This window comes from Rattus norvegicus, chromosome 6, assembly GCF_036323735.1.
Source record: "Rattus norvegicus strain BN/NHsdMcwi chromosome 6, GRCr8, whole genome shotgun sequence".
Lineage (NCBI taxonomy): Eukaryota > Metazoa > Chordata > Mammalia > Rodentia > Muridae > Rattus > Rattus norvegicus.
Window position 1 is genome coordinate 102,921,121 of NC_086024.1, and position 20,512 is coordinate 102,941,632.

Consider the following 20,512-nt stretch of genomic DNA (forward strand, 5'->3'; position numbering starts at 1 on the left):
TTTCTTTTCTTTTTTTTTTACAGGTACACATGCATATTTATTTTTTTCCATTTCTTCTTTATTAACTTGAGTATTTCTTTTTTTTCCTTTTTTTTTATTACATTGAGTATTTCTTATATACATTTCGAGTGTTATTCCGTTTCCCGGTTTCCGGGGAAACATCCCCCTAGTCCCTCCCCCTCCCCTTCTTTATGGGTGTTCCCCTCCCCATCCTCCCCGCATTGCCGCCCTCCCCCCAACAATCTAGTTCACTGGGGGTTCAGTCTTAGCAGGACCCAGGGCTTCCCCTTCCACTGGTGCTCTTACTAGGATATTCATTGCTACCTATGAGGTCAGAGTCCAGGGTCAGTCCATGTATAGTCTTTAGGTAGTGGCTTAGTCCCTGGAAGCTCTGGTTGCTTAGCTTTGTTGTTCATATGGGGTCTCGAGCCCCTTCAAGCTCTTCCAGTTCTTTCTCTGATTCCTTCAACGGGGGTCCTATTCACAGTTCAGTGGTTTGCTGCTGGCATTCGCCTCTGTATTTGCTGTATTCTGGCTGTGTCTCTCAGGAGAGATCTACATCCGGCTCCTGTCCGCCTGCACTTCTTTGCTTCATCCATCTTGTCTAATTGGATGGCTGTATATGTATGGGCCACATGTGGGGCAGGCTCTGAATGGGTGTTCCTTCTGTGTCTGTTTTAATCTTTGCCTCTCTATTCCCTGCCAAGGGTATTCTTGTTCCCCTTTTAAAGAAGGAGTGAAGCATTCACGTTTTGATCATCCGTCTTGAGTTTCATTTGTTCTAGGCATCTAGGGTAATTCAAGCATTTGGGCTAATAGCCACTTATCAATGAGTGCATACCATGTGTGTTTTTCTGTGATTAGGTTAGCTCACTCAGGATGATATTTTCCAGTTCCAACCATTTGCCTACAAATTTCATACAGTCATTGTTTTTGATAGCTGAGTAATATTCCATTGTGTAGATGTACCACATTTTCTATATCCATTCCTCTGTTGAAGGGCATCTGGGTTCTTTCCAGCTTCTAGCTATTATAAATAAGGCTGCTATGAACATAGTGGAGCACGGGTCTTTTTTATATATTGGGGCATCTTTTGGGTATATGCCCAAGAGAGGTATAGCTGGATCCTCAGGCAGTTCAATGTCCAATTTTCTGAGGAACCTCCAGACTGATTTCCAGAATGGTTGTACCAGTCTGCAATCCCACCAACAATGGAGGGGTGTTCCTCTTTCTCCGCATCCTCGCCAGCATCTGCTGTCACCTGAGTTTTTGATCTTAGCCATTCTCACTGGTGTGAGGTGAAATCTCAGGGTTGTTTTGATTTGCATTTCCCTTATGACTAAAGATGTTGAACATTTCTTTAGGTGTTTCTCAGCCATTCAACATTCCTCAGCTGTGAATTCTTTGTTTAGCTCTGAACCCCATTTTTAATAGGGTTATTTGTCTCCCTGCGGTCTAACTTCTTGAATTCTTTGTATATTTTGGATATAAGGCCTCTATCTGTTGTAGGATTGGTAAAGATCTTTTCCCAATCTGTTGGTTGCCGTTTTGTCCTAACCACAGTGTCCTTTGCCTTACAGAAGCTTTGCAGTTTTATGAGATCCCATTTGTCGATTCTTGATCTTAGAGCATAAGCCATTGGTGTTTTGTTCAGGAAATTTTCTCCAGTGCCCATGTGTTCCAGATGCTTCCCTAGTTTTTCTTCTATTAGTTTGAGTGTATCTGGTTTGATGTGGAGGTCCTTGATCCACTTGGACTTAAGCTTTGTACAGGGTGATAAGTATGGATCGATCTGCATTCTTCTACATGTTGACCTCCAGTTGGACCAGCACCATTTGCTGAAAATGCTATCTTTTTTCCATTTGATGGTTTTGGCTCCTTTGTCAAAAATCAAGTGCCCATTGGTGAGTGGGTTCATTTCTGGGTCTTCAATTCTGTTCCATTGGTCTATCTGTCTGTCTCTGTACCAATACCATGCAGTTTTTATCACTATTGCTCTGTAATACTGCTTGAGTTCAGGGATAGTGATTACCCCTGAAGTTCTTTTATTGTTGAGGATAGTTTTAGCTATCCTGGGTTTTTTGTTATTCCAGATGAATTTGCAAATTGTTCTGACTAAGTCTTTGAAGAATTGGATTGGTATTTTGATGGGGATTGCATTGAATCTGTAGATCGCTTTTGGTAAAATGGCCATTTTTACTATATTAATCCTGCCAATCCATGAGCATGGGAGATCTTTCCATCTTCTGAGGTTTTCTTCAATTTCCTTCTTCAGTGTCTTGAAGTTCTTATTGTACAGATCTTTTACTTGCTTTGTTAAAGTCACACCGAGGTACTTTATATTATTTGGGTCTATTATGAAGGGTGTCGTTTCCCTAATTTCTTTCTCGGCTTGTTTCTCTTTTGTGTAGAGGAAGGCTACTACTGATTTATTTGAGTTAATTTTATACCCAGCCACTTTGCTGAAGTTGTTTATCAGCTTTAGTAGTTCTCTGGTGGAACTTTTGGGATCACTTAAATATACTATCATATCATCTGCAAACAGTGATATTTTGACTTCTTCTTTTCCGATCTGTATCCCCTTGACCTCCTTTTGTTGTCTGATTGCTCTGGCTAGAACTTCAAGAACTATATTGAATAAGTAGGGAGAGAGTGGGCAGCCTTGTCTAGTCCCTGATTTTAGTGGGATTGCTTCGAGTTTCTCTCCATTTAGTTTAATGTTAGCAACTGGTTTGCTGTATATGGCTTTTACTATGTTCAGGTATGGGCCTTGAATTCCTATTCTTTCCAGGACTTTTATCATGAAGGGGTGTTGAATTTTGTCAAATGCTTTCTCAGCGTCTAATGAAAATGATCATGTGGTTTTGTTCTTTCAGTTTGTTTATATAATGGATCACGTTGATGGTTTTCCGTATATTAAACCATCCCTGCATGCCTGGGATGAAGCCTACTTGGTCATGGTGGATGATTGTTTTGATGTGCTCTTGGATTCGGTTTGCCAGAATTTTGTTGAGTATTTTTGCGTCGATATTCATAAGGGAAATTGGTCTGAAGTTCTCTTTCTTTGTTGGGTCTTTGTGTGGTTTAGGAATAAGAGTAATTGTGGCTTCATAGAAGGAGTTCAGTAGTGCTCCATCTGTTTCAATTTTGTGGAATAGTTTGGATAATATTGGTATGAGGTCTTCTATGAAGGTCTGATAGAATTCTGCACTAAACCCGTCTGGACCTGGGCTCTTTTTGATTGGGAGACCTTTAATGACTGCTTCCATTTCCTTAGGAGTTATGGGGTTATTTAACTGGTTTATCTGTTCCTGATTTAACTTCGGTATCTGGTATCTGTCTAGGAAATTGTCCATTTCCTGAAGATTTTCAAGTTTTGTTGAATATAGGCTTTTATAGTAAGATCTGATGATTTTTTGAATTTCCTCTGAATCTGTAGTTATGTCTCCCTTTTCATTTCTGATTTTGTTAATTTGGACACACTCTCTGTGTCCTCTCGTTAGTCTGGCTAAGGGTTTATCTATCTTGTTGATTTTCTCAAAGAACCAACTTTTGGTTCTGTTGATTCTTTCTATGGTCCTTTTTGTTTCTACTTGGTTGATTTCAGCTCGGAGTTTGATTATTTCCTGCCTTCTACTCCTCCTGGGTGTATTTGCTTCTTTTTGCTCTAGAGCTTTTAGGTGTGCTGTCAAGCTGCTGACATATGCTCTTTCCTGTTTCTTTCTGCAGGCACTCAGCGCTATGAGTTTTCCTCTTAGCACAGCTTTCATTGTGTCCCATTAAGTTTGGGTATGTTGTACCTTCATTTTCATTAAATTCTAAAAAGTCTTTACTTTCTTTATTTCTTCCTTGACCAGGTTATCATTGAGTAGAGCATTGCTCAATTTCCACGTATATCTGGGCATTCTTCCTTTATTATTTTTGAAGACCAGTTTTAGGCCGTGGTGGTCTGATAGCACACATGGGATTATTTCTATCTTTCTGTACCTGTTGACGCCCGTTTTTTGACCAATTATATGGTCAATTTTGGAGAAAATACCATGAGGAGCTGAGAAGAAGGTATATCCTTTTGGTTTAGGATATAATGTTCTATAAATATCTGTTAAGTCCATTTGGTTCATGACTTCTCTTAGTCTGTATACGTCTTTGTTTAATTTCTGTTTCCATGATCTGTCCATTGGTGAGAGTGGGGTGTTGAAATCTCCTACTATTATTTTGTGAGGTGCAATGTGTGTTTTGAGCTTTAGTAAGGTTTCTTTTACGTATGTAGGTGCCCTTGTATTTGGGGCATAGATATTTAGGATTGAGAGTTTGTCTTGGTGGATTTTTCCTTTGATGAATATGAAGTGTCCTTCCTTATCTTTTTTGATAAATTTTAGTTGAAAATTGATTTTATTTGATATTAGAATGGCTACTCCAGCTTCCTTCTTCTGACCATTTGCTTGGAAAGTTGTTTTCCAGTCTTTCACTCTGAGGTAGTGTCTGTCTTTGTCTCTGAGGTGCGTTTCCTGTACGCAGCAGAATGCAGGGTCTTCGTTGCGTATCCAGTTTGTTAATCTATGTCTTTTTATTGGGGAGTTGAGGTCATTGATGTTGAGAGATATTAAGGAATAGTGATTATTACTTCCTGTTATATTCATATTTGGATATGAGGTTATGTTTGTGTGCTTTTCTTCTCTTTGTTTTGTTGCCAAGACGATTAGTTTCTTGCTTCTTCTAGGATGTAGCTTGCCTCCTTATGTTGGGCTTTACCATTTATTATCCTTTGTAGAACTGGATTTGTAGAAAGATATTGTGTTAATTTGGTTTTGTCATGGAATATCTTGGTTTCTCCATCTATGTTAATTGAGAGTTTTGCAGGATACAGTAACCTGGGCTGGCATTTGTGTTCTCTTAGGGTCTGTATGACATCAGTCCAGGATCTTCTGGCCTTCATAGTTTCTGGCGAAAAGTCTGGTGTGATTCTGATAGGTCTGCCTTTATATGTTACTTGACCTTTTTCCCTTACTGCTTTTAATATTCTTTCTTTATTTTGTGCGTTTGGTGTTTTGACTATTATGTGACGGGAGGTGTTTCTTCTCTGGTCCAATCTATTTGGAGTTCTGTAGGCTTCTTGTATGCCTATGGGTATCTCTTTTTTTAGGTAAGGGAAGTTTTCTTCTATGATTTTGTTGAAGATATTTACTGGTCCTTTGAGCTGGGAGTCTTCACTCTCTTCTATACCTATTATCCTTAGGTTTGATCTTCTCATTGAGTCCTGGATTTCCTGTATGTTTTGGACCAGTAGCTTTTTCCGCTTTACATTATCTTTGACAGTTGAGTCAATGATTTCTATGGAATCTTCTGCTCCTGAGATTCTCTCTTCCATCTCTTGTATTCTGTTGGTGAAGCTTGTATCTACAGCTCCTTGTCTCTTCTTTTGGTTTTCTATATCCAGGGTTGTTTCTATGTGTTCTTTCTTGATTGCTTCTATTTCCATTTTTAATTCCTTCAACTGTTTGATTGTGTTTTCCTGGAATTCTTTCAGGGATTTTTTTGACTCCTCTCTATGGGCTTCTACTTGTTTATTTATGTTTTCCTGGAATTCTTTCAGGGATTTTTGCGATTCCTCTCTGTAGGCTTCTACTTGTTTATTAATGTTTTCCTGTGTTTCCCTAAGGGAGTTCTTCACGTCTTTCTTGAAGTCCTCCAGCATCATGATCAAATTTTATTTTGAAACTAGATCTTGCTTTTCTGGTGTGTTTGGATATTCCGTGTTTGCTTTGGTGGGAGAATTGGGCTTCGATGATGCCATGCAGTCTTGGTTTCTGTTGCTTGGGTTCCTGCGCTTGCCTCTCGCCATCAGATTATCTCTAGTGTTACTTTGTTCTGTTATTTCTGACAGTGGCTAGACTGTCCTATAAGCATGTGTGTCAGGAGTGTTGTAGACCTGTTTTCCTGTTTTCTTTCAGCCAGTTATGGGGACAGAGTGTTCTTTTTTCAGGCGTGTAGTTTTTCCTATCTATAGGTCTTCAGCTGTTCCTGTGGGCCTGTGTCTTGAGTTCACCAGGCAGGTCACTTGCAGCAGAAAAGTTGGTCTTACCTGTGGTTCCGAGGCTCAAGTTTGCTCGTGGGGTGCTGCCTACGAGCTCTCCGCGGTGGCAGCAGCAACCAGGCGAAATAATTATTTTTAAATCTTTTTCCTGACATTTCTGGGTGAACATGACTCAAACTCAGGATTTGATTTCTCTGAGAAACCAATGTTAAGGGAAAGGCCATTGAAATTACAGGGAACCACAACTGGTTAGTTAATTTTTGTTATAAATGTATTAAAATTTTAATAATCTATAGTTTCATTTGTATTTTCTAAATACATCTTGGTTCTCATTACTATCAATAAGTAACTGGATCTTCTGTATTTAACAGTAAATAGTTTCATTAATACTGACTTTCGAAATAATTTCTGACAATTTCCTTCTTCTAGTGAGTTTCCAAACTTTTATTTCATTTTAGCAGAGAGTGACCAGGCGGTGAGGTCTCTGTCCCACGGGGTTTGGGTACAGAGAGGTGCTGGGGACAGGGGTCCGCCAGTTTGGGGCAACCCCCCACCCCCCCACCCCTGCTAAATACCGGAAGTGCCCGGTCGTAGAGGAATTTTGCCTCTGTGTGTCCTGAGTTCACCAGGCAGGTCACTTGCAGCAGAAAAGTTGGTCTTACCTGTGGTCCCGAGGCTCAAATTTGCTTGTGTGGTGCTTCCTACGAGCTCTCAGCAGTGGCAGCAACCAGGAAGGTCTCAACTTGAGTATTTCTTATTTACATATCCGGTATTTTTCTACTTGTCCTTAAAATGTGCCATTCTTCGTGGGGTACATAATCTATATATGTATCTCCATGTTTTTCTTTTGCTAGAAGAAAATACTAGATATCGAATAATTTCAAAGAATACAAAGTTTATCTGCCTCATAGTTTTGGAAATTGAAAGACTTTAGACTTTAGTTTTTTAGTTTAAAGATTCCATAAGTTGACCTCTAGCAAGGCCCCCATAAGATGCATCACAGCATAGCAGAGAGGCAGAAAGGAAAATGGCTTTATGCAGAAGATCATATGGCAAAACAACAAGCCAGTGGGAGTCAGAGGTGAGGCTCACTCTTTATATATTTGTTCCCTTAAGAGCTGACTTCAGGCTATATTACAGGGCAATCAAAAACTTCATAGTATCTGTACAAAGATAGGCAAGTAGATCAATTTAGTAGAATTGAAGACCCAGAAATGAACCCACACACCTATGGGTACTTGATCTTTGACAAAGGAGCTAAAACCATCCAGTGGGGTGAGGGGAGATAGCATTTTCAACAAATAGTGCTGGTTCAACTGGATGTCAGCATGTAGAAGAATGCAAATTGACCCATTCTTATCTCCCTGTACAATGCTCAAGTCCAAGTGGATCAAAGACTTCCCCACAAAACCACATACACTCAAACTACCAGAAGAGAAAGTGGGGGAAGAGCCTCCAACACATAGGTGCAGGGGTAATTTTCCTGAACAGAACACCAATGGCTTATGCTCTAAGATCAAACTTGACAAATGGGACCTCATAAAATTGTAAAGCTTTTGTAAGGCAAAGGACACTGTCAATAGAACAAAATGACAACCAACACATTGGGAAAACATCTTTACCAATCCTATATCTGATAGAGGACTAATATCTAATATAGACAAAGAACTCAAGAAGTTAGACTCCAGAGAACAAAATAATCCTATTAAAAAATGGGGTACAGAGCTAAACAAAGAATTCTCAATGAAGGGATACCTAATGGCTGAGAAGTACCGTAGTAAATGTTCAACATCCTTAGTCATCAGGGAAATACAAATCAAAACAACCCTGAGATTCCACCTCACACCAGTCAGAATGGCCAAGATCAAAACTCAGGTGACAGTAGATGCTGGCGAGGATGTGGAGAAAGAGGAACACTCCTCCATTGTTGGTGGGATTGCAAACTGGTACAACCACTCTGGAAATCAGTGTGGCAGTTCCTCAGAAAATTGGACATAGTGCTACCTGAGGACCCAGCTATACCACTCCTGGGCATATACCCAAAAGATGCTCCAACCTGAGTATGCACTCACTGATAAGTGGGTATTAGCCCAAAAGCTTGGAATACCCAAGAAACTATTCAAAGAACATATGAAGCTGAAGAAGAAGGATGACCAAAATGCAGATGCTTCAGTGCTTCTTAGAAGGGGGAACAAAAATATTTGTAGGAGGAGATATGGAGATGAAAGTTTGGAACAGAGACTGAAGGAAAGGCCATTAAGAGACTGCCTCACCAAATGCTATAGCCAATGTGTCCTGACTGGACCCAGCTGAAAGTCCTTGAGACCAAGAATCCAAGTAGGCACACTCTGTGAAATACAACTCTCAAGACAAAAGTTTAGAATCGAAATCTCTTTTTGTCTGATTCTCCTGCATTAATTTTTTCAGGCAGCCTACCTCTATCAAATCTGATCAATATGACTCTGTGAAGTTTCCAGAGCCTAATCATACTTTTTAAGAACACAAAGACAAAATCTTTCTCCCAAAATACTGTGTTTCTTAGTCTGTAACTAGAAAAGCTTGTATCTTGCACTCTCTCCCAGAGTAATAATATAACCATAAAACTCAAAGTCACACCCATTATGAACATTAAACATTTTTTTGAAAAGGAAGTAAGCTAAACAATGAGCCTGATAGGCTCAACGCCCATGTACAGCTTGAAGAAGTTATAGAGGAGTTGTCACCCCTATTCCCTGGACTTTGTGGGGCTGAAAGCGGTTATTCTAAAGTTGTTTTTATGAGGAATTTAGAAATGGTTGTAATTTAACAGGGAGGAATTAGCTAGATTGAGTTATATAGTTGTACCCTCATTTGTTAACTAAGCTAAAATCATTGCTTTGATATAGAATTTATTTGTTAAAAGTTTAAAAGTACAAGGTTTAGAGCCAGTCCTTCTATTGATGTCATTACAAACTTCTGAGTTGATTACACATGTGAGTTAAGGGCCAAATAGCAAACATATTGCTGACTTTGTGAGAGAACTTTCAAGATATTATTAAGATATAAAGACAACAGTCCAGATTGTCTTATTTAGGTAAATGGTTTTCAAAAACATCAGAAATTCACAAAATTTGAGATTTAAGGTTATTATCTTTTGTTGAGACATATCTGTTCCTAACAGTTCCCATTTGGTAGAGTTAATGAAGAATTTGAACATCTCTACCTCCACTATTGTGAGGCAATACTTGTGGCTACTGTACAAAACTGCCTGTTTCATCTGCAGACTATGCTGTCCAGAAAAGGACAAATTATGCAGAATGGTTGACTGACAAACTCTGCCAAGACAGGGTGATCAGCCCTTCAAAATCTGCATTTCAAGAGTCTGTCAGTTGATTTTGGGCCAAAAGGGTGAAGACTTGCGCTCACATGTTGTTAACAGGGGACTGTGCTAGTGGAGATTTGTCTCTACAACCTCTCAGTTCTGGAAGCCGTGTTAGGATTCCTATGTGTATAGATATTTGGTCATTCTCAGATTTCTGACGGGGTTGAAGACTGATTATAGTCTCATAGCCTATCAGACTGTTTAACTCTGAATATACATATTTTATTAGATAGTTATCAGAGAGTATACAAGCTAGCCAAGATATAATATAGATTTTAAGTCTTTCGTAAGCTGGAATGGATAACTAAATGTTCTGTTTAACTGATATAGTGTTGGACTGGGTGTTAGATATATTTTATGCTTTTAATTACAAAATGATAAAAGTTGTGCTCAGCTTATATTTGAGAGAAAAAATTTTAATTAGACAAAAAGGGTGAAATGTGGAGTGATGTCACAGGTGAGGCAGGTACAAGATAGAAGGAGGCCTGTCATTGAATAAGAAGGAAGGATGGATGGGAGAAAAGTTTGAAGGAAGAGGAGGAGACTGGAACGAAGGGAAAGGAAGAGAAGAGAGAGGCCGAGAAGCCATGGCGGGTGATGTAAAGATTCCACTCTGTGTACTTACAGGTTGTTATCAATCTTCTTAAGGGATGGATGGTACTTGGCCTTTGTATGTTTAAGTGGGCAATAATATCTAATGAATTGGATCTAAGAGAGAGAGAGAGAGAGAGAGAGAGAGAGAGAGAGAGAGAGAGAGAGAGAGAGAGACTGCCTCACCTGGAGATCCATCACATATGCAGCCACCAAATCCAGCCACTATTGCTGAGCTTTCTGACTGGAGCCTGACAAAAATGTCTCCTGAGAGGCTCTGCCAGAACCTTACTGATATAGAGGAGGATGCTTGCAACTAACCATTGCACTGAACAAGGGGACCCCAATGGAGGAGTTAGAGAAAGGACTGAAGGAACTGAAAGGGTTTGCAACCCCATAGGAAGAACAACAATATCAACCAACCAGACACCCCAGGGACTAAACTACCAACCAAAAGGTAAACATGAAGGAACCCATGGCTCCAGCCACATATTTAACAGAGGATGGCATTGTCTGCCATCAATAGGAGAAGAATCCCTCAGTCCTGTGAAGGCTCATTTCCCCAGTGTAGGGGAATGCTAAGGTGTTAAGGTGGGAATGGGTGGGTGGGAGTGGGAGCATCTTCATAAAAACCAGGTGGAGGGGATGGGAATGGAAAAGGGGGGAAGGGGATAACATTTGAAGTATAAAGTCATAAAATATTCACTAAAAATAAATAAATTAAAAAAAAACCTGAGTTCAGAAGTGATACTACATCACCCTTGTACCAACTTCAACATTGTCACACCAAGGTTTAAGCTACTATGTGACTCTTTGGGAAATAAACTGTGTTTAAACCCATTCATTAAAAGTTAAGCAGTGCTTTTATGATGACCTTTTAAAGTGGCCAATGAAGTACTAATTCTGCTATAGAGGTCATTTCATATTATGCTCAACTTCCCTTTGATTGATTTTTTTAGGACTTTAGATTTTTAGTTTCCTGAAAGTTTTAAACTGTCAATAGAACAGTTTACAGCAGAAATGATGTGTCATGTCATAAAACCTCAAATTTATATTGAACAGGTTGGTTTCATACAATGAAAATGAGGTTTAGCAGCTCATTATTTTTCAGCTTTAAACTTAATATCAATTCATTTTAAAACTTTGAAGTTAAGTTTTTGTTTTTTACTACCTGTGGTGCCCCCTCATTAAAGAAGAGTTGATTAAGAAGCAACTGCTGTTATTAAATATTATGCTATTCTAGGTGCAGTGGGCTAGGAGATTTATCAGTTCTGGGAATCCCATATTTTATATAAATATTAGGAACAAATTACCCATTTATATATGCCCTAAAAATTATACTGTAAGTGAGTATCTAGTGCACACTTGATTTGCTTTAATCGTTCTGTCAGGTATTTGCTCAGAGAAAACAATTGGCCACAGATGCAGCCTTACTTAGAGCTCTGGCTCATTCTATTGAACAGCTGCAGTCACGACTTGTCTTCATTCTGCCATTGTTTATATTTTGCTTGTTTTCTGCATACTAGAATACTTGATTTTGCATGTTTTTCTTCCTAGTCATTCCCAGTTATTATAACTGCCTTCATTTGTAGAAATAGATTGCTAGAAATGGGTTAAGTGTTTTGTTCCTAATTTTATCCTAAAGCTTATCTTTACCATTAAATGCAATACACAATCATACCTCATATTCTATAATTCTAGGGTATGACCTTCATAAATACCAGTGTCTTGCAAGTTAAAGGTTGAGGCAACCCTGTGCAGAGCAAGAATAATGCCATTTTTCCCAATATATGTTACCACGTGTCTGTGTTGAATTTGCTAATTTTCCCTGTAGTCTAAACTTATTCATTCATTATTTTATGTCTGTTGATCAGACAACAGCCAATAAGATCAAGGCCTACACTTAAAGTGCTATTATGACTGGCTGAAGGTTCAGATGATGATTAACATGTTTTTCCAACACTGTATTTCATTACTGTACCTTTTTAGATATAATGCTATGATATCTGGAAATGTAAATAAAGGAAATGTAATCATAACTTTTATATGCACTCAGAATCCAAAAAGTTCATGTGCTTTATTGTTCTATTGGATTAACAATGGTAGTCTGAAACCAAACCTAGAATATCTCCAAGGTATGCTTATATTGCTACTGTTTGAAAATATAATATTTCTGTCTTCTTCACTAACTTATTCCTGGTTCAAGTACCTTTCTCTTTAACCATGTCATACCATAAACTCTTAGTATAGTAAATCCTACCACTTTATTATTTTTAAACCAGTGACTAATGTGTATTGAAATTGTAATTTTTTTCCAACTAATTTATAGGGAAGTTGGTGGTATTCTTGTCTCTTTAACCATGTTATAAAATCATAGAACTAGTAGGAATATATTTTAGAAGTAATTTTTATTTCATCATAATAGGCAGACTTTGGATGTAGCTTATAGCCACTGCTAATAGTGGAGTTCTTGCCTAGCATGCACAGGGTGTTGGGTTCCATTCCCAGCACCACAAAACTAAAAACAAATAAAAACCCTAAGAACAACCAATACTAGTGCCCAGTCTTCTTACACATCTGAGATTTCTCAAACTGTCACAGCCATCTGAGGCTTCCTGGTTTGGACTTCAGGTTACCAGAGAAGATGGGTTTTCTATCAAATACTTTGAAACTATAATGAGAAGGATAAGATGGGACTTGTACCATTCTTTGTATTTTCCTAGTCAATAGCCAATTGACTAGTGATCCTCAAAAACTGAGCTGACTGACTATAAAAATATAAATGGTTGAGGAAACAAAATATGGTTTATCTTAGAATAAAAGTTACTACTCTGACTTTTTTTTTTTTTTTTTTTTTTTTTTTTTTTTTTTTTTTTTTTTTTTTTTTGCTGTTTCACTCAGTCTGCTATTTAATCTTTAATTACAGGCCACAAAAGAAGTAATAGAACGGGAAGCGCCAGGGATGGCCCTGGCAATGCTGATGGGATCACTTAATGTTACACCTCTGGGCATGCTCTCTAGGTAAGAACGCCACCACAGATTGCAAAGAAAGTGAACCTACTGACTACAGATCAGTACCCTAGAATAGTACTTAAGACACAAGACTTAGTAGGTTCATTTCGTTTTATCCAGAGTTAAGAGTCTTGGTCTCTATAGCTATGTCTCAAGCAGATCCTTCTTTTTTTCTTTTTGGTTTTGTTTTTACTTTTGCTAAACTTTTAGATACTATTTTATCATTGCTGAATGTCAGCAGTCCTAATGCATAAAAGTTGAATTCTTTAAAATATAATGTTATACTTTTTGTGATTATTTATAATCACCAATTGGTATTTATTAACTCTAACTAGGTGATAGTTTAATGCAATGAATCAGAAAAATGTATTAAAATCACGTATCTCATATGTTAGGAACCTTGATTTGAATTTACAAAGAGACATATTTATATGCAATCATAAAAAGAATTTAATTCATAATGATAGTCTCTGGGTAATTTAGTATATTTAGATTGCTCTATTAAATATAAATATATTAATCAGTATATATTATATTAAATTAGTATATTTAAAACTGCTTTATAGGCATAGCTGGTGACATTTCTACTTTATCTGATGGTTTCTTAGTATTTTAGCAAATTTTAGATTATAGTCCTATAAATGAGCAGAATATACACCATTAAACTGTTCGTTTAGTCAGGGTCTCTTTTAATGGTCTTTGAATAATTACACTTAATCTCGTAGTAGCCAAAAATATACAACTTTATAAATTCATAACTTTATAACTAGCATATTTTTATTGGATGTTTTTTATTTACATTTCAAATGTTATTCCTCTTTCCAGTTTCCCACCCATAAACCCCCTATCCCATCCCCCCACCCCCTGCCTCCATGAGGCTGCTTCCTCTCACACCCACACACTCCCTCCTACCTTCCCACCCTGACATTCCCCTACACTGGGGGATCCAGCCTTAGCAGGACCCAGGGCTTCTCCTCCCATTGGTGCCCAACAAGGCCATCCTCAGCTGCATAGCATAGCCACTTAAATTCTGTGTAAACTATGAGTATAAAAGCTAAGGTACCTATTTACATGTTATTCAAAATGGTTTTCCTCTTACTTGAATTAAGTTTATATTTCATTAGTGGCAGGCATTGGAGTTATAGCTATGAATGAATCATCAGTTATTATATTCTCTTTACTGCCATATGTATATACAGTATTATAATGCTAAAGTTAATAAATATAGATGAAATTAAAATAATATGAGACATTATAACTTTATAAAATTAGATTTTTAAGACTTTTATACATGCTTTGATCATTTTCTCCCCTCCACCAACTCTTCCCATATCTATGACCTTTCCCTTCCCACCCAACATTGGGTCCTTTTTCACCCTTATCAAGGATAATGTATATTGCACAAATACTCTTACATGTGTGGCCTGCCACTGGAACATAGTAGACTTACCAGGGACTACATTATAGAAAAGCAAATATCCCTCTCTCAACAACTAAGAATTGCCAATAACTTTTCATCTAAGAGTGGAATTTCATGTCCAACTTTCCTGTCCACACTTAGATTGGTTTGGCTTGGACTTCACTGACCTTATGCATGTTGTCGTACTATCTGAGTTCATTTGAGTGTATGCCCTGCTGTTTCCAGAAGACACCATTTTCTTGTATCTAGCTATTACTTCTGTCATTCTGTCTATGTCATTGATCCATGAGCATGCTAACAGTCTTCTGTTTCTTACTCTCTGCTTGTTGGCCATTGTGGATCTCTACATTGATCATCATATACTGCAAAAAGACATTCTCTGATGAAGTTTGAGAGATATCTTAATTTATGGGTATAATATCATTGGGAAATGGTTTACTACAATATCTACATATCAAATGATACTAGTTTCTTAGCATCTAGTATTTGTCTAGGTATGGGTTCTTTCCCCAGTAATGATGCTAGATAAGGGTTTTATCTTGGGACCTGGCCTTAAGTCCAATCCAAAAGTGGTTAGTTACTCCCATGATATTGATGCCACTATTGCACAAATGGAGAGAGACTTGCCAGGCCAGGCATTCTTCTATCTAATTTGAGTTCCCAGTTCAGAAAGATTGATGTTTACTTTTCTCCTCTAGTAGCTTTTATAGTACCAGCTAGCTACCACTATGAAAGCTATTTTGTAGGATTCAAGCTTCCAGATCTGTGCCAGCTTGATTTCTTCATGTTCTATGACTCAAGCATGTAATATCTTCAGCAGCAAGTAATGGACCAGAAACATTGGCAATAGTCTATGATGGTTGGGGGTCTTTGGGACCTCACTGGCCAACAACTCTTAAAAAAAGTTGCCCATTCTAGGGACATGAGTTTTTATGTTAGTTTCTTTTGTCTAGTAGGGTAGTAGGCATCCATATATCAGTTTCCCTCATCTTCCCAGCTCTCCTTTATCCTAATTCAACTTAATCTTTCCTAGTTTCTAATTTCCTTTTACCTTTTATACCACAGCATTCTATCCCACCTCTATTCAATACCTCTTCCTATGGGCCCTTATGACCTCTATGGGTATTCCAAAAGAAGGATACATACCTATAGATTCAAACCTAATATTCACAAATGAGAAAAAAACTTTTCTCATTGTGGCATTTGTCTTTCTGGTTCTGAGTTTTCCCACTTAGAATGAATGTTTCTGACTCCATCTATTTGCCTTTGAATTTCATAATTTTCATAATTCTTAATAGATAAGTAATATTCCATTGTGGTAAACCATTCTGTTTATAGTTGGTTTAAGTAAGATCTTTTTACAAATATTGAATGGATATAGCAGGTTCTGTTAAATATGGAATAAGGAAACTGGGATTATTTTGTTGTTTTCTTTTGTGGGGAGGTTGGTTGGGTTTTTTTTTTTTTGTCATTGTTGTTGTTTTGTTTTTCTTTGTCTTTGTTTTTCCATGCCTTCTTAAGAATGTTTCAATAAACAGAGGCTAAAGGAACGCCAATTCAGAGCTTGCCCCTCATGTGGCCCATACATATACAGCCACCAAACTAGATAAGATGGATGAAGCAAAGAAGTGAAGGTTAACAGGGACAGGATGTAGATCTCTCCTGAGAGACACAGCCAGAATATGGCAAATACAGAGGCGAATGCCAGCAGCAAACCACTGAACTGAGAATAGGACCCCCGTTGAAGGAATCAGAGAAAGGACTGAAAGAGCTGAAGGGGTTTGAGACCCCATATGAACAACAATGCCAGCCAACCAGAGCTTCCAGGGACTAAGCCACTACCCAAAGACTACACATGGACTGACCCTGGGCTCCAACTGCATAGGTAGCAATGAATAGCCTAGTAAGGGCACCAGTGGAAGGGGAAGCCCTTGGTCCTGCCAAGGCTGGACCCCCAGTGAACGTGATTGTTGGGGGGAGGTGGTAATGGGGGGAGGATTGGGAGGGGAACAACCATATAGAAGGGGAGGAGGAGGGGTTAGCGGGATGTTGGCCTGGAAACCAGGAAAGGGAATAACATTTGAAATGTAAATAAGAAATACCAAATTTAATAAAGATGGAAAAAAGAAAGAAAGAAAAAGAAGACATAGGAAAAAAAAAAAAAAAAAAAGAATGTTTCAATAACAGCCATGATTAGAGTGTTGGTACCTTTCGGCAGCATCTGATTTTCATCACTTTGACTTTTGAGCATACTTCTCCTACAGTACATGTCATGCTGTTTTATAACTGTTTAAATGTTCATATTGCCTAGTTTGTAGGACATCCATCAGTAACAGATCTTTATCTTATTCATTTTTTATATACTCAGCTCCCAAAACATTACCAGAAAACTAATAAGTATTAAACTAAAATAAATAATAACCAGAGAGTAAGCCACCAACTGAAGAGCATACAGGTTCATGTGTAGCAGAGGACGGCCTTGTCTGGCCTGACTGGAAGAGACCTGATAGAGATCCTGTAGAGACCTGATGTCCCAGGGAAGGGTTAGGGTAGGGTTCAGTGATGAACTCTGAGAGAGGGTACCAGGAGTGGGCAACATCTGGGATATAAGTAAATAAAATAATTAATTAAAAAACAAAAAAGAAAATTAATAAAATGAGAATCTCAAAAAAGAAAGGAAGGAAAGGAGAATGAATGGAAGGAATGAAGAAACAAAGTTTAGAAAAGGTTCGTTTTATAGGTAATCAAAAAAATTAGTCTTTGATCTGTTTTAAGGGTCTCTCTTCCTAAAGAAAGTGATGCTTTGAGGGATTTACCTTGCAGTTCCTCTATAAAGAGTGATACATAGATAAAATAAATTGTCAGTCATATCTCTTTCAAATGCTGATTCTGATTGCAGTTACTTGTGTGTTGTTTTGCACATAGTGGTATTTGCTAGCCTCTTCAACTATAAAATGAAGGTGTTCGCAACTCCAGGTATTTCTCATCAAATAACTTAACCTGTACAGTGGTTAGAACAACAGCTGATTCCTAGTCTTAGATGCTGGTCTGTTGCCATTATTTGAGAGTTCTAATTTACAAAAAAATATGGCAAAAGTTTTCTTTTACCTGCGCCTCCAGACATTTCTCCTCATCTCATCTTTATACTGAAGAGATATGTTTTTACTGCATGTAGAATTCTTTGTTGGATTTTCTCTTCTTTCATTATATATGAACAAAACAAAAACTTTATTCTACCATTTTCTGACTCCATAATTCACAAAGAAATATTAAGCAATTAAGTTGTTGTCTTTTATATGTAATCGCTATTTTTCTCTGACTCTTTGAAGAACTTTTTTCCTTCATTTTAATTTCCATAATGTGATATTGTGCCTGGCATAGTTTTGTTAAGATTTTCCTTTTGCATTTACTGACACTCTTGAACCTAAAAACTTAGGCCTGTCAGATTTGGAAATCTGTTAACCATTAGTTTTCGGGCTAGTTTCCCTGAACAAATTTCAGTCTCTTCTCCAGTGTGACTCCTGGAATGAAAATCTAATCTGTTAATAGTGAATATTCCAAGATTCTTTAGGGTCTACTTCAATCTGTTATCTCACAATATTTCTATGCCACCCCTCTCTCAGTCCCAGTCTGCCTTTGAACTTATTCAGTGATGTTGTCGTGGGGAGCGGGTGGCAGGATTAGGTGTGGGAGATAGACAGAGGGTCAGGATATTGAACAGAGGTGTGTAGCAATGGGAAACGGAGGAAGCCGACAGAAAGTCAGTCCCAGATGCCAGGAAAGCAAGAGGCTCCCAGGACCCAATGGGGATAACATTAGCTGAACCCAACAAAGGGGAGAGAGAACCTTTAGAGACGATATGGAGCTGCTAGGCATGGCCCTCGGGTGAGAGATGCAGCCATCTATCTCCCTCAAAACTTTTAACCCAGAATTGCTCAAATAAACTTTCTATTCTAAAGTTGAATTTTTATTTCAACTTTATATAAATTTTTCTTTCAATTTTAAAGTTTCCATTTAAGTCTTTTTTAACATTTATTTATTTATTATATATTCATCATACAGCTTTCTGTCTGCATATATGCCTGCAGGCCAGAAGAGGGCACCAGACCTGATTATAGATGGTTGTGAGCCACCATGTGGTTGCTGGGAATTGAACTCAGGACCTCTGGAAGAGCAGTCAATGCTCTTAACCACTGAGCCATCTCTCCAGCCCCACTTAAGTCTTTTTATGATATCCTTTTCTTGACTATATTTATTTTACTATTTTATTATGTCACATGAGGATTTTAGTGTTAGGATTTGCACAAGGAACCATATGTGCCCTGTTTGAAAAACCACCATGTAGCTGAGTAATATTCCATTGTGTAGATGTACCACATTTTCTGTATCCATTCCTCTGTTGAAGGGCATCTGGGTTCTTTCCAGCTTCTGGCTATTATAAATAAGGCTGCTATGAACATAGTGAAGCACGTGTCTTTTTTATATGTTGGGGCATCTTTTGGGTATATGCCCAAGAGAGGTATAGCTGGATCCTCAGGTAGTTCAATGTCCAATTTTCTGAGGAACCTCCAGACTGATTTCCAGAATGGTTGTACCAGTCTGCAATCCCACCAACAATGGAGGAGTGTTCTTCTTTCTCCACATCCTCGCCAGCATTTGTTGTCACCTGAGTTTTTGATCTTAGCCATTCTCACTGGTGTGAGGTGAAATCTCAGGGTTGTTTTGATTTGCATTTCCCTTATGACTAAAGATGTTGAACATTTCTTTAGGTGTTTCTCAGCCATTCAGCATTCCTCAGCTGTGAATTCTTTGTTTAGCTCTGAACCCCATTTTTAATAGGGTTATTTGTCTCCCTGCGGTCTAACTTCTTGAGTTCTTTGTATATTTTGGATATAAGGCCTCTATCTGTTGTAGGATTGGTAAAGATCTTTTCCCAATCCATTGGTTGCCGATTTGTCCTAACCACAGTGTCCTTTGCCTTACAGAAGCTTTTCAGTTTTATGAGATCCCATTTGTCGATTCTTGATCTTAGAGCATAAGCCATTGGTGTTTTGTTCAGGAAATTTTTTCCGGTGCCCTTGTTTTCGAGATGCTTCCCTAGTTTTTCTTCTATTAGTTTGAGTGTATCTGGTTTGATGTGGAGGTTCTTGATCCACTTGGACTTAAGCTTTGTACAGGATGATAAGCATGGATCAATTTACATTCTTCTACATGTTGACCTCCAGTTGAACCTTCACCATTTGCTGAAAATGCTATCTTTTTTCCATTGGATGGTTTTGACTCCTTTGTCAAAAATCAAGTGCCCATAGGTGTGTGGGTTCATTTCTGGGTCTTCAATTCTGTTCCATTGGTCTATCTGTCTGTCTCTATACCAATACCATGCAGTTTTTATCACTATTGCTCTGTAATACTGCTTGAGTTCAGGGATAGTGATTCCCCCTGAAGTCCTTTTATTGTTGAGAATAGTTTTAGCTATCCTGGGTTTTTTGTATTCGAGATGAATTTGCAAATTGTTCTGTCTAACTCTTTGAAGAATTGGATTGGTATTTTGATGGGGATTGCATTGAATCTGTAGATCGCTTTTGGTAAAATGGCCATTTTTACTATATTAATCCTGCCAATCCATGAGCATGGGAGATCTTTCCATCTTCTGAGGTCTTCTTCAATTTCTAACAATCCCTTTATGAAATTCGTAGGCAAATGGTTGGAACTGGAAGATATCATCCTGAGTGAGGTAACCTAATCACAGAAAAACACACATGGTATGCACTCATTGATAAGTGAATATTAGCCCAAATACTTGAATTACCCTAGATGCCTAGAACAAATGAAACTCAAGACGGATGATCAAAATGTGAATGCTTCACTCCTTCTTTAAAAGGGGAACAAGAATACCCTTGGCAGGGAATAGAGAGGCAACGATTAAAACAGACACAGAAGGAACACACATTCAGAGCCTGCCCCACATGTGGCCCATACATATACAGCCACCCAATTAGACAAGATGGATGAAGCAAAGAAGTGCAGGCCGACAGGAGCCGGATGTAGATCTCTCCTGAGAGACACAGCCAGAATACAGCAAATACAGAGGCGA

At 38.2% G+C, this 20,512-nt stretch overlaps 1 protein-coding gene across 24 annotated transcripts in view; it reads left to right on the forward strand.

Moving 5' to 3' along the window:
* Positions 1-20,512, forward strand: part of Gphn (gephyrin) — a 529,275-nt gene that overhangs the window by 233,716 nt on the left and 275,047 nt on the right. For 23 of the 24 annotated variants that reach the window (XM_039112910.2, XM_039112897.2, NM_022865.4 and 20 more), the window contains one exon: positions 12,913-13,007. The exons of the other annotated variant lie outside the window; for it this stretch is intronic. In XM_039112910.2, the coding sequence (XP_038968838.1) occupies positions 12,913-13,007 (95 nt within the window). The remainder of the gene's footprint in view (positions 1-12,912; positions 13,008-20,512) is intronic. 24 annotated transcript variants of the gene reach the window in all.